Source organism: Fringilla coelebs, assembly GCF_963513975.1.
Source record: "Fringilla coelebs genome assembly, chromosome: 6".
NCBI classification, from domain to species: domain Eukaryota; kingdom Metazoa; phylum Chordata; class Aves; order Passeriformes; family Fringillidae; genus Fringilla; species Fringilla coelebs.
Genome location: NC_140034.1, coordinates 58,026,350 through 58,041,998, shown reverse-complemented (window position 1 = coordinate 58,041,998; position 15,649 = coordinate 58,026,350). Strand labels below are relative to the sequence as shown.

The 15,649-nt window shown below is 37.5% G+C and overlaps 1 protein-coding gene across 1 annotated transcript in view; it reads right to left on the bottom strand.

Moving 5' to 3' along the window:
• The window catches only part of ELP4 (elongator acetyltransferase complex subunit 4), a gene marked incomplete at its 5' end in the record, with an annotated part of 135,682 nt that overhangs the window by 94,393 nt on the left and 25,640 nt on the right, over window positions 1–15,649 (bottom strand). Inside the window, 3 exons of the mRNA XM_084207925.1 lie at window positions 1,268–1,352; window positions 7,515–7,654; window positions 12,363–12,494. Coding sequence (XP_084064051.1) covers window positions 1,268–1,352; window positions 7,515–7,654; window positions 12,363–12,494 — 357 coding nt within the window. The remainder of the gene's footprint in view (window positions 1–1,267; window positions 1,353–7,514; window positions 7,655–12,362; window positions 12,495–15,649) is intronic.

Genomic DNA, 15,649 nt, shown 5'->3' with positions numbered 1-15,649 from the left:
AAAACCTTCATTTTCTTTTATGTAAGTGTATGTATAAAGAAAAATGAGTAATAAGAGGCTGATGTCTTGGGCGGGAGGCTGGCTGGAGGCCGGCGGGGTGTTTGTGTCACCCAGGGCTCTGAGGCAGGAGGAGCATCCCTGTGCAGCAGGGGAGGATGACACACATCCCTGTTGCCATGGCTACCGCGGGGAGAGGGGCCTGGCAGCGACCAATGGCCTTCTCCAGGCTGGCACTGCCACCGAGGGGAGGGCAAAACCCTCCCAGACATCTCGGCTGAGCACAAGCACCGACATTTACACACGAGGGCTCGGCGCAGGTAACGCTCCTAAACCCCGCTGGCAGACAGGGAAACAGCCTCCCCTGCACCATCTCCCTGCAAAAATGATTCCCAAGCTATTCCAGCAGATTCAGGCAGTTTTTGATGTGCACTCAAGCAACAGGAAAAAAAGACCTAATATTCCTAAGATATTGAACTTGTATTAAATCATTTCAGGCTCTCCGGAGTCTATGCTAACTGGCTTCTACTGCAGTGGCATTTCTATTGTACAGCAATAATTACCTTTCAATTGAGCATCAATATATATAATTTATTATATGATTTCCATCAGCTCCAAAGGATTGTCGTGTTACTGAATATGACAAAGAATAATTTACAGGGCACTGCTCCAATTAGAAAAGGTCTTGCAGCCTATGTTGTTACACTTAAAGTGTTTTTGATTCCCACTTTTTATATTTTATGAAGAGTACAGAGATTTTTGGAAGGCTGATAAGCTGATTTGTAAATTGAAATAGCATTCTTATTTCTTAACTTCTCTTTTAATGCTCACCACATAAAGATACTGCCATCTAATCAATTAAAAATTCATACCAGCTAAAACAACAATAAAAAACCTGAATGTTCAGAGGTAAATGTTTAAACTCAAGCATCTTGAGCAGATTATGCTAAAGCTATAATTTGAAAAACAAATATTGTAGGTGAAAATGTGTTTCGCTTCTTTCCATTATATTTGGCCATCCATTTATTAACTAATTGCACAGAAAATGCATTTTACTAAGGCTGCCTTACATTTCTTTCTCTTCTACATCTGTAACAGGTAAAAACTCAAAAAACCCCTTAAAACATGAACAACTCTATTTATTTTGCTTGTTTACTTCAGCAACGTCTAGAAACTATTTGTTCCTTCATGATTTGTCCAAGACCTTGTGCAAGAAAAGCAAAAAAAGAATAGTTACAAGATTAAAGAAGAGTGTGAGGGAGTTCAGTACCTGGGGGTGAGAGCCATCAAAGCCCTCCTGGGAAATGATCTTCTGAATGGACTGAAGCAGCCTTGCATAACCACTGTTCATATTCCTGTTGGGAAGAAGAAATATTTCAGTTACACATTTCAATATTCTCCTATATGTCTCTAACAGCTGTATGAAAAATAAACATGAACAGATGCAGCTCTCAGTGCAAGTGTCACATGGAAAAAAGGTGTCAGAAAAGAAAAAAATAACCCAAACTCTTTGAATAAAGTTGACATTATAAGCAGTTGTGATTGCTTCATATTAACTAGTTCAGCGCTCAGACATTTAGTGAAAGCTAAAATCTCTAGGGATTAACATAACTTAATTATGTCAGGCTCACTTACATCTAGAAGATTAATGATTTAATGTATCAACTTAAAGTTGAAACCATTCCAGCCCAGTACTAATCTTCTGTAACTGACAGAGATCTACCCAGTTGTTATTCCAAGTGTACCTAATCAATGCCCCTGATGAACAGGGATGACTTTCTAGGAAAATTTTCATGCATTTTCACAGCTTTATTTGCATGACAGCAAAATTGCGAGGTAGCATTTATTCTGTGTATTGTTTAGAAAATATAACGTTCAGAAAAAATAAACAAAAGCAAGTCAATGGCTAAAAATGGATTTAAGCAGACTTAACACAAAATGAAAGTTCAGCAAATCATCTTGTCAGATTTACAAGCTCTTTGCTTTCAAAGAGCAATTCAGGCGCTCACTTTTAAAAGAGAAATTGTTTGCTTAAATCCCACGGACCACGCAGGGTTAAGTGTCTGGGCCTGATGCAGGTTCCTCATTGCAGCTTAAGCCCTTCCATCTTTTCTGTCTTTGACATTTTCTTCCAGTCTCATCAAGGGTTGATGATTCAAACCCCTTGCTGCCCTTCTTTGGATCTACAAAACGGGTTATTTTGAAAATTTTGCCTTTAAAAATATCCTTGTTTGCTCCATAATTTATGTGTCTGGTAACAGCTCAGGTTGGAAGGCACCTTGAGAGACCACCTGGCCCAAATATTAATGAAATATTATAATTAATATTATTCCCATTACTTTGCTAAGAGTCTAGACTGTTATCCAAATGCATTTTACTGATGAATAAACCCAAACAAACTTGCTTTCATGCTTTGCAACAGGAGAGAATTCAACTTTTCTGAGGAGCATGTAAGCATTGCAATGGTCTGTCCTTTGCAGCACTGCTTCAGCTCAAAAACGTGTGTTTCCTTTAAGAAAACAGTATCCATACAACCTCAACCCCTAAAGATACTGGAGTTATAAACATCTACAATCAAAAAATCATGTGGCCCTAAGAAATTTGAGTTTTGAAACAGTCAATATCAAAAAACATCAAGACATGACCTTTCCCTGATATGAACACAAAGGAAAGTTTCCAAATTAAACTCTGTGTTTGTTTCAGATTTAGTACCCTAGAAGGCTACTGGCTAAACTGATGCACTTGAATAATTTAACACCCTTTATGAAATTCAGACCTGAAAATTAACTGGCAGTGTATGATCTCAACCTGATATTTCATGCATAAAGTCTGCCTTGCTATACAAAAAAAGCAAGTTGAACTTCTCAAGTCCATTACTTTCCCAGTGCTCAGTTGCAAAAAGGAATGGCTATTAAATGTTCCACCTACACTGTGTGGCAGCTGTCAGTTTACAGGGTGAACTTTAGCCCCCCAAAGTAGCCAAAATTCTCTCTCTGTGTCTTTGCATTATCACAACAGATAATATTTTATTTTGTCAGAGAATATACTGCAATAAAAATATTTGCCAATTCCTGATTCATTACTAACTTGTTTTTAAAAGCTAGTGGATAAAAGAAAAAAATAACCAAAGCACTTGCAGCATTAAAGGGCCTCAAAATTAAACCAAAGAAATAAAACAGATCTTCAATTAATCTACCAGAAAGATATTCGCAGCAAAGAAAGAATTTTTAGAAACCATTTGGTGTGTGTGGATTTTTTAAAAATGTCAGAACAGGTGCTTTTCTACCACTTTCTAAAATATTAATGGTTTCCTTGAATTTGACCCATCTTATTTACATAAGAACATGAAGGATATTGTAGAAACACTGTTTATAAAAGCAAGTTGCATTACCCTTCTGGCAATGTTTGTCACAATATTTAAGGAAGGAAATAACATATTTCTTATTTTCCAATTTCTAGTCTTTTTTTGGTTTTGTTGCTAAACACGATTTGATGTTGATAATGAGTTTAAACAATTCCTCCTTTACTCTTTTTTTTCTTTGTTGTTTAGCACTTTAGTAATGGGTAAAGCAGGAGCTGGCAAGAAGGTATCCTGGTTACAACAAAGGCTCTGACTTCTCTGCTGATAGTTTCCAAGCACTTAACAAAGGTGAGGTTATCAAGGGTATGACAAATAGCCTTGTTATGGAAAAGGAGACTCCATTAGGCAAGACAGTCAAACCTGTTTTATCTAAATTTATTGGTAAATCCACCTCTAGATAAATTCATTCTTTTTTCAAATGCAAGGTAAGATTTACAAGTGTTACCGAAAAACCACAACTCAATTATTTTGGTTCCTTTGATTAGCAAACCTTCTTGTTTGGTAATTGCCCTGAAGGAGGGGACTGAAAGCATAGACAGAAGTGTTGCCTGCAGTGCACAGGGCCACCAGAGAGGCTATTCCTGCCTTCCTGCTGGGCGCCAGGACACAGAGCAGCCCGGCAACAACCACTGCAGAGCAGCTGCTGTCAGCACACACCCCTGCAAACCAGCACCAGCACACAACTGCCCTTCCCCAGCATCAGAGGGAGATGAGACAGGGAGGGCTTCTGCCTTCTTCTGCCACCCAACGCCCAGGCACATTTACTGCTTCCCTTAGCAGCACTGGCTTCAGTTAATTTTTAGCATGGGGAAATGAATTTCCATCCACCTTGGGTGATTATCCCCAGAGAACCCCTTGGTCTAATTCAGCCATCCCAGAACTGCAGCAAGGAGAGCAAACACGGCTATTAAATGTTATACCTACACTATACACACAGGTGCCAGTTTATAGGGTGACACTTTGCCCTTCTCTCTATCAAAAAACAGGCACACACACATGTGAAAACACAGGAAACAAAAGGAAGACTGATCCAAATGATGTTGATAACCCCAAAACCTCATTTTTAATTGCAAAGAAAAGATCAGTTTTAATCTTATTAGGCAAAAACAAAAATCACCTTTCTGTCCAAGTCCATAAGGAGACCAAGTGCTTGTGTGGATAGCCAGAGAGGGACATATATATAAATACACATGATTTCTCAAAAGGGCCAAGAGTTTCTGGGCTATATAAATTCCCTGCATCTCTGATCATGCAAGGGAAACTCTGAAATTACCTAAAAAAATACATTAGCTATAATTACAGAGACAGATCACTCACTGAGGAACAGGTGAAATAAAATGGATTTATTTTTTTGATTTAATTTCATTTAATTTAGACATCATGACTAATGTGAACTAAAGAATCACAAATACAGGGATGAAAAGGACCTCAATTAGTCTGACAGATGTTTACCTAGCTTGTCCTTAGAAATTTTCAGTGATGGAGATTCTACAATACTCCTGTCTGCAAGGCAACTTCTTGTGCAAATCATTAGAAAAACATCTCCATATTTCCTGCCTGTATTTCCACCATGTCAGCTTTTAACTCTGCTTCCATTTTTCCAAGAACTTCCATTCTCCTTTTTAAGCCTAATATCAGGGACTGTAATTTTGAAAAATTCTTCCTTCCCACCTCATCTTAACACTGACCTAGTACAACCTTTTCAAAATAGGGAATCCAAAACCCACTGTGTTTGTGGTCAGAAATAACAACAATCAAAGTTAGAAGACAAATGAGCTACTGTAAAGAAAGAGGCTTACACAGCTCTACATCTCCCACAGATTTCCAAGAGTTTGCTATTTTCAGTGTGGTCTCTGTTCCTCCTTGCCATATATCATGTGGATTTTAGACTGCATTACAATGTTTGGAATGGTGGCTGGCTGTTCTTTGGTACCTGCTTTTACTCCCAGCACCACAATTCCTTCATTTCCTTGGGAGAGGCTTCTTGAAGGAGACCCACGTTGAGGTGGCAGGGAGAGGAAAAGGAGATAAGCTTTCCAAAGGCCACCTTTATCTGATCATCTCCCTCACCTCATCACTCTGTGCTCTACCAATTTGCCAAGAAAATTATATAAATCCAATCTTTCTGTTAGATTTAAACTAAAAAAAAAAAAAAGAGTAGAACTCACGTGGTAAGAATGATGCACTTTTATCAGGCTAGCACACAAGCACAATATCAGCATTGAACAAGGCTTAGAAAATCAAATGCATAAAGTCCATTCCTTATGCTATACTGATGAGTTAATTTGATTTTAATGTAAAATGAACTAATACTTGACAGCCATATAGTTAGTGGATGAGTCACAACATTCTCATTAGCTGGAGAAGAGAAAAGGAGTTAAATTGCTCAGTAACTGTAACAACACTTGCAACATGTCAGATATTTTTTGTGTCCATCCTCTATTGCTCTGCTACTAAAAATTAGAAAATATTAACATATGAACAAAGTTGGTTCAAATACTTACACAGAGGGAAGTTCTCTGCTTTGTCCAAAAATTGGGGTTTTTTTACACTATCACAAGAATTTACTTCACAAAGCAGAGACGTTTGATCATGTAACCCAGAACAAATTAGAGAGAGACTTGGCTTTTGCTTTGCTACAGCTCTAAGAAAGGCAGCTCATCCTGCACTTCTTTCATAAATCTGAGGTTTTATATGAATGCACTGCAGTGGAAATCATTCCCAATGAATCCCACACTGCCTCCAGGAGCTGGCCCTATACACAGGGATCTATAAAGCTGGGTATTATATGAATTATATAAATTACACTATCATATAAATATAATAGTGGCTGGACAAAGAAATTGCTGGCCCAGCCTTGATGTTTGACTTGACTTGAAGTGTCTCCAAGAAAGACACAATGGATGTGTGTGTCTACAGGCTAAGATGAGTCTTTGCTACTGTCACTCATTTTCTCTCAGTCTTCCTTAATTCCCTACTGACAGCCATAAACATAATGAGTTATTCATTCCGAGAAGAGCTTGAATAGGAAATGTTTTGTAAGACCTAATTAGCGATTGTAATTTTATTCACAGCATATTGCATTTTCCTTAGGTGAAGCTGTAGGATGAAAGAAGTAAAAGCACATCATCAACTAATCTGATCTAGCTCTCTAAGCTATGTAGGTCAAGGATGGCCTGTCTCCTAAGCCCTGAGAACTGCAGAGATCCTTTTAAGGCTGATAGCCACCTGACAAGCCCATCTCTGAGCTGCTGGGGCACGGTGCTCGGGGAGGATTCGCAGCCAGACAGGAACAGCTCTCCCAGTCCCCACACTGGGCTGTCAGCAGGGCTGGGCTCAGCATGCAGCTAGGCTGTCCTAGTAATGTCTGCCTTAATTGTCACTGCCAACCTGCTCCCTTCCCCTACCAGTTTTCAGCTTCCTCATTCCTCTGTTTGGATTGGGATTGAAGGCCCTTGAGAGGACAGCTCATGTTCAGACTCAGGTGTTTATTATTTCTTACCTATGTTACAGTCTCACAGTTCTGCAGTTCTTCACTAAGGCACAAAATGGCCAATTATCTTTTGTTACAAGGCCTTTTAAGGCTAAACTATCCAATTGAGAAATGACACCTCAATTATTTTCACTTTTAACCCAAGAGCTAATCACTTGAAGTCCACAATGTGCAGTTTCCTGACCAATTACACAAAATCACCCAAACCCAAGGAGAAGAAGGTGAAGAGGGACCAGCCACTGCCCTAAAACCTCCATCTTGCTTTATATATATATTACTATATTCTAAACCCTTAAACTCTGACTTTTCCCCCCTCTGATATTACACCCTTCTATTCAAACTCCACACCTGCAATCCCAATTCTACCATTCAATTTTGGAATCCTTCTCCACGGCCTCAGGTGAAATGCAGTGTTCTCTTGGGGGTCAGTGCCTGTCAGCGCAGAAACTCTGAAATTCTCAGCAACCAGAACTCCAACACTCCCCCAGCTGGGAGCAGAGCTCTGAGCTGTCCCTGTGCCACTCCAGGTGGGTGGCACTGAGTGGCACCCATGGAGAAACTGCTCCTGACCTCCATCCCCACAGCAAGTGGAGACCCCACATTATAATTTCCTGCCAATATGAATGCAAAATCTAAACACACAACAGAACCGTGAAAACTTACCATGTTTTCACATCAGGCTCGAAAGGCAATTCTTCATGGAGGTAAAAACTGTGCAATTTCACAGACTGAGACAGTTCTGGAGACATTTTTTTAGAAACATCATAATAATGGCCAAACTTTGTATATGTTGTTGGGCTGGTCTGTGGAAACAACAGTACTGATTACAATCTTAAACTATAATCTGTCAAAGGAAAGTAATTAACTAGCAGTACACTTCAAACCTCTGGTTTTTTCCCATTCAGCCTGAATAAAAGCTTAAAGTAGAAAAACATTATAATAATTAAGACTAAGTTTTTGTTCCCCCATTGTCATACTTGAATGTGAATCTTCACACAGAGTTCAACCTCTGTTTTCCAAGTTGCAGCACCAAAGTGCAGGCAGACAATTAAAAGAATATATTTTTGCACATGTTCTGGACAGATGATCACAAATTTGCAGAGGCCAGATCTATGAAATCAGCAGAACATCATGTGTTCAGCCTCTTTGATTTTTCAGTCTCTGACAATTATATAGGCACTACAGAAATATTTCCAGCTGACTTGGAAAACTTTTCTCTTGATTTACGATCAGTGAAAAAACCAACCATTGCATCTTCATATAATTGATTTTAATAGAAAAATAAGAAAGAGTTTAAAATTATTTTCAATTCCTTGAAAATCAAATAAACAGTAGGCTGAGCATTACATGCAATAACTATGATACGCCATAATGAAGATACATTTTCTTCAGATCTTAATTTTGGTATATGAAACACCATAAACCAAATTTAATGTATACCTGTGCAGGAATTACACATTTTGAACATGCTGTGCTATTAAATAGAGGAAATAAAAGCATCTGTTGGTCCATATTAATGGAATTCAGAACAGAACCTGCAACATTATATGAATTATACATGTAAAGTTAACCCCCCTTTCCTGGTTTAGGAACCCCCCCTCCAAGCTGTTATACCATGAAATATTCAAGTAGATAGTATTTCACCAAAATGTATTAAACTGTTAAGATTAGTAAGAATTATTTGATTTAGTGTAAATATTTTGAAATTATTTGACTAATAGGTGTTAGGCCTGGTCAGTTATCAGAGAATATCAACAGTAACAATAATGCAATACTTTTCCCAGAATAACCAATGGAAGCCAAACTTTTAGTTAAAAGAAATAATTACTTTTTAAAGAAAAATTAAAAACCAATGGAATTGCTTATGAATATCTAGTCATTTGAGACAACCAGTTTTACTGAAAAAAAAAAAATTTATTTCTTGGTATCTGATTTTTAAAGCAGGCAGTTCAATGAAACACAACATTCCATCGAAATTTAAATGTTTTTATTGTAAAATGTAACTTTATTCAAAACAAGGATTCTGAAAGCAATTTAAACAGGGGCTGTTCTTTGGCCTATAATCTATTCTTTATCCGGATTACAGATCAGAATGTTTTTACTGCAATCTCTGCCAGAGCTCATCTTTTTATTGTGTACTTCCAAGCCCCCTTAATGTTTTAGAAAGGCCTTGACTAACTGAACTTTGATCTGATGTCTTCATTGAGAAAAGCTCCAGGTCGCCCATTTCAGATGCAAATCCTTCCTGAGGCCCAATAGAGTTTAGTAAAGACAGCAAAAAAGAAGAAACAAGAAGTTTCCAGGATCCTCTTTGAGAATCCCGAGGCACATTGGTGTCCTTAATCCACCCCGCCGCAGGGATTAAGGTAGGTGATAACCTCTCCCGCTTCCAAAGAATGAGCACAGCGCCCACAAACTGGGTGGAGCCTGGGATTTGGCGCTAATAAAACCCCATAAAAGCAATAAAAGCTGGGTCCATGGCAGAGGGCCCTGAATAGGGCTCAGTGTCCTGCATTCCCAGGCTTAGCAGGGAGCTGCTGGAAAGCCTACCTGACCCAAGGAAGCGTGAATAATGAAACGGGGCAGTGCACGCTGGCCAGCCCTCTCTGACACCCATAGCTTGGGCTTTGAGGGTTTCTCTTCTGGTTTGGTGTGCAGCTTTTAGCTTTGCATCAAGTTAGTTTATGGTTTGTAAAGTGTTGCTGGGATCTTCTCACAGGATGGTGAAGACAAAACAATCTCGTTCCAGCTGGAGACTCAATGACAATCTCTTTAAACTTCAGGCCCAAAGCTTAAACAAGGTGAGAAGAGGAGGGCAGGCAAGCAAGGAGGATGAAACTTCATCATTTGAAGCCATTAATTGGACAATTAACTCCAATATGCAAATGGTTTCAAACTTATAAAAAGGTCAGATCTCGTGACCAAGCCTCTTTCGTTTCCATCTTGGAGCCACCTGGGCACTGCCAGGGCGTGGCCTTTGAAGGCACTTCAATAAATATCCACTTTATTCCTCTGAACTCCTTCCAGCCTCTGTCCCAGCTCCTCAAGAAGGCATCACTACATCCCTTAGCAGGCTGGAGGCTCAGGCCAGCTCTTTCCTGGATTCCTGGTTTGCACAAGGAGAAATACTCTAAACTGTCAGCGAGCAGAGCGTGCTTTTACACTACCGTCTGCTGTTAATGCTTCTAATTGCAATACTAATGTGCTAGAAATCTCAGATTTAGGATGAACCAAGGCAGAAAATTGATTTCATGCTGTGACAGTTTATATATTGCCCCAAGAACATAAGCAGTTCATTCAAAAAAAAAAAAAAAAAAAAAGAAGGAGAAAAAGCCTGTCTTGCATTGCAAAAGAGGCTCTCCATACACTCAAAAGTTGAAATTAAACTCACCTCTGAAACAGATATAAGTAACAAACTGGCAAAGGCACATCAAGCATAACAAGGTCTTTCACTCCAACAGATTTCTTATAAATCTATTTTTTTCTGATGGAAGGTATGTGCTATATGTAGAGAGAAACTGTGACAGCTGTGAAGAGCACTAATACAAATACTATGTCTAAGAACAAAAAACAGGTACCTGGCTGGTCTAAACAGGGTCAAATAAATGCAAAGGGAACATCTGAACTACCAATCAAAAATCTATTATTACTCAGAAACAGTAAACAAATCAATCATCAAAAAGGCCACAGAGACATCTTTTACTCAGCATTCCTGCTCTGTATTTAGCCAGATAATGGGTAGGAAAGTTTCTGCTATCATGTTTAGAGCTCTAGCTAAAAGCAAAGCTAATTTTTCTCTTTCACAGTTGAAACTATTTGACAGTAGTTTTTGAAAATGCACTGGCATATTAGTTCAATCAGTTTGGAAAATATGCCTTGAAATTTTATCCAACATTGGTTTTTACCAGCAAAGGAACATTTAAAGGAGGAATCACAACCAAAGTTGTTCATTAAATTATTGAACTAAATGTATTGTTACGGGTAGCAAGGCAGTATCAGATTTTTCCTCAATGGAGTGTAAGCACCAATCCAATTACATAGAACACAGCCAAAATTTTATGATAACTGCAATACAAAACATTGAAAAATATCAATTTAAACTAATTTTTCACCAATTAAAATATCCTGAGGAATTTTAAGTATAGATTGTTTATCATTGATACTTCTGTGTGTTTTAATTTTTGTATAAATTTCATATATACAAAAAAAAATTGTGCCTCAACTATTGAGAATGATCAAAGTCCAATTCAAAAAGCAACAATAACAAGGGAAACTCACCCAGAAAGACCAACCACCTTATTCTGTCTTGCATAATCAATTTTCAGTAATCAAGGGTACATACATCACGCATTTTCAAGAAATATTACATTAGTGGAAGAAGTGGTTACTGCTATGAAGTTAAAGAAGATGAGTGGACAGCCAACTGAATTTTTAAATAATTTTTCTATTTTGTTAGAACATCAGAACACAATTTGTTAACAACATGAAAATGTTTTCATATCCATGTAAAAGGAACTCTGCTAGATTTTAAAACAGACAAATTATTTTGGGGATGGTTCAGAGTGGCACAGCAAGCTTCACAATAATAAAATTGATGAGATTATATGATTACCCTGGAGGCTGTTTGATTTGGCATGTCACCATATATAAGTCTTTTCTGACACAACTGTATAGCCATGTCTGTGCAATTTCACAGAAAACCAAACATGCCAAGCCTTGTAAGATCATTTTGTCACATTCCAATTATGTTTTTAAGAATACAACTGAACTTACTAGGCAGGTATGACTACATCTAAACCAGAATTTATAAACGTAGACTAAAATGTACAGACAAAACCAGGATTTGATTCTGGATAGCCAGAAATGCTGTAATTTTGTTAAAGACTGATTGTGCTGCTGGATTAAATGAGAAAGCCACCAGCCATGGGAGGTTGATGATCCACAAAACACCCAATAACTGTAAACTCTGAAAGACTGACCACTGAGCTTGTTCTTCACATTGTCCCTGCCCAGTGCTTAGCTCCCAGTGACAGTGAGGCTGATAGAATCTCAAGTGCTTGCTTTAGTTGTTATGCACATGGATAAGCAGGTCAACAGCTTGCTTCCACACAGCACTTCCACTGCAGACATCCACTAAGTCCTGTTGATTAAGCCTGCTTAAGTAATTTGGGTGCAACTAAATTTGGGCCAAGTTTGGAGGCAAGCACATTATCCAAACTTTCATAAAAAGCTGTCTCAATTTGATAATACTCGTTGAAAAATCCCATGGAACTTAAATGGTTTTTTACTTTTAAATTACTATTGTCTGTAGTGAGTTTTAGAGTACCTGCAAACTCTCAAATTCCCTTTCTTTTTGCATCACTAGTAATCAAAATATTCAGTGGGGTATGATAGTTTTCCCTCAAGAGTCAATCCTGTAACACTGCCCCTTAGCAGTTCTGTTGTCTAGGTTCTACTGAAAAGCATTTGCTTTTCAAATTTATTTTAAGTGCAAGAGGAAAGAGCCATTACCTCCATTTTTGGTAAATTTTGGTAGCGCCAGGCTATTTTCATAGAATCCTGAAAATCCTCAGACTTCACAGCTGCTGCTTCATCTCCCAATTCCTTCCTGTAGGAATCATCAAGCAAAGGGGCTGGAAGTTCCTAGAGGTAGAGAACAAAAAAATGTCAGCTATCTGCAGGAGAAATAGCAGTTCAGGTTTTTATCCACACCCCCCTCCAGCTAGACAACACAGTTATCTGAGTATAATGGGCAGCTGCAAAATCTGTAAAAGATTAATAGATTAAAAGAACTCTTCTGAAGGACTGGCTCCTACTAATACTCAGCAGGAAAAAAACCCCATGAAATTATTACTGGAAAAATGAATTCTAGAAGTAAAAGAAAGAATGCAGAATGGAAATGCCACACTTGATGCTCTACTCCATCTTGAGTACTCCCATTCCCATTGAGTAGCACCCATATTCTTTTTTTGTAACCTTTCTTTAGAGATTGATCTTCTGAACTACTCAATTTCTGACAGTGGGCAAGTCCCCTGCATATTTAAGCCTTTTCCCATAGCAAATCTAAGGCTATTTTAACATAACTTTGTTAGCTGCTGTAAATCTTTTAGAAGTCTCCAAGAGCTCACAACAGGCACCAGCTGAAAGCCACTGCAATAGGATGGTTTGAATTTTCTCTTCTGCTAACCATTAGGCATGATATCTACTCATGATGGATATCTCACAGACACAAACACGGGAAAGGAAGGGGAGAATGTTCAATTCTGGATTTTTAAAGAAGTTTCTAATGTAATTTCTGCCTTTGCTGCACTGCTGAAGAAGTAAACAACACGTGCTGGATTGAGAACTCATTCAATGGGCTTCTACACCCACCAGAAAAATAAAGGGCAATGAGGTTTTCTGCCCCAACTTTATCACAGCCATCCCTGTAAGCTGGAGGGCACAGAATCTCTGCTTCAAACAGAACGAGGCTTGGCTGAAAACTCTGTTTTCCTTGAGCAAAGACTCCTGAGGAAGAACTGTGACATGCCTCAAGGGTTAAACCCACACAGAGCTGGCCAGTAGCTCTGTATTGTGTGTGGAGACATATCAAAAAGCAAATTTGAAACCTTTAGAAGAAGAATCTGGATTGAAGGGTGGGACACACGTCAAACATTGCACACAGGCAGGGCTTATGGTGACCATAAATACCCAGGTGACATTCATGGCTTTGTTGGTACACATGGTACAAACTCCGAGAGGAGACAAGGAAAGTTTTAACACACCCATTTTGGGTTTAGTGTTACACTTATTTACTATTAATAAAATTAATATTAATATATAATAATTAATTATTAGGAATTTTAATATTAATCACAATCATCTGTCATGATAATTTAATAATAAATTTAATATGTACTAATTTCATTAATGCATTTTATATGTACATGTATTTTATTCACATGTATTTTATTCACATTTATTTTATTAATATGGCACTATTATTACAATACGTTAATAATAAAGAATTAATAAATTAATATCATAGCATGCTAATTATTCTTATTTTTATATATTCTATATTATAATTATTATAATAATATAATTATTACAATAAATATTATAGCAATAAATAAATAAAATTAATAATTAACAATTATTAGAATTAAAAACGATTAATGTGCATATTTCTATACATAACCTCACTAACACTATGTGCTACTTTGTTTCTTTTGCAGAAATTAATATAGCACCTATAATTATGGGAAAAATAAAAGAGATTTAAGGTAGTTGCTTCTGTCTCTTCCTGGGGTTGGTCACTACACTTTCTGAGGCACCAGGCAATGGAAGTTAGGAAAACTTTTATAAACTTTATAACTTAATAAAGTTGCAGAAATAGAACAACTGTGTTTCAGCAGCTCAGCAAAAGATAGAAAACACCTTTGAGCAAGTTATTTTATTTCTTTTGCTTTTACAAATGAACTGCAGAAGCCTGGTAATGACTATTCATGAGAATGATTATGTACAGAGGTATATCTTCAGATTGATCACAGCTTGCTTAAAAAATACACTTGCATACAATAAACTCATTACAGTGGTAGTAAAAATTGGGTTTTCTAGGTAGGAAAGCTACACAAAGATGAAAATTTTGATTTAGTATTTACAGTTTTCATTAAGTTTACAGATTTATAACAGCTGTTTCAATAAAAAAAAAATTACTTTAGTCAGAGTTCCATTACATCCACCCAGCAAGAAAGCAGGCAAGCTTTCAAATCAAAGATTTCTGACAGGTGGGACAAAATGAAAACAGAACACTCTACTGAAAGGTTCTGAGAAAGTATAAGTACAAACCACAGCTGACAAGCACCCCGATGCATTTCACATATATGCAGATAAAAACCACTTACATTTACTTCTAAAAGCATTATATGAAGTATTAAAAAAAAAATAAAGTTACTTTGAATTGTTAATTTTAAAACTCAGCTATCCTCAACAGAGTTAATCAATCTTATTTTCCAGCTGAAATGTTACTTTGAAAACACATACTGAGCAGTTCAACTACTGTGCAGATATAACTTCCTCATACAATTATTCATAGATTTCAACATATTTAATAATAATTTAATAAATAGATTTTTCATAGATTTAAACCTCCTATCATAGAAAGGTCTTTCTTTTTCAGTGAAGAGCTGCAAACTTGATCATCTCAAAATATTCCTCATTTAACAGTAATTTAAAAAAACCCCAAGCCAAGTTTCATTTATAAAAGTGAGTTCTGCAAAGAAGTAATTTGGAGGTCCAGGCAACATTTCCACATCAACTTGCTCCCAGGTAATTTTTTGTAGTGGTGGGTAATCTGGTTTTTTTCTGAGAACAAGTGCCTGCAGAGCTCATGAAATCTTGCTTAAACATTTCATCCAACTCCCTGAGCCTGCCCCTGGCTCAGACACCACCACTGGGCAGCTTCCACATCACCTGCAAAGGCAAAAGGCAGGAAATGGCATATTGTACAATTCTCCTTCCTGCAGGTAAAGAGGAAAACAGCAGCAATATTTCTTACAGCTATTTAATATTTTTCTTCCCTAGAATCACTGCAAATGCCTGTAATTTGTGCTGCTGGTTCATTGTTGTTGTGTAGTAATTGGGAAAGTCAAATTTGAGACAGGGATATTAACTACAAAAATTTGTGCATTTTACACATAAAATGTATTTCATGCTGAAAAAAACCCAAAAGTCAAGACAAGTGAGAAATTCTCCAAGCTGCTTAAATAACCTCATGTAACACTGAGAAAAAGTTTCTGCTTTCCAGTGAGAGAAGA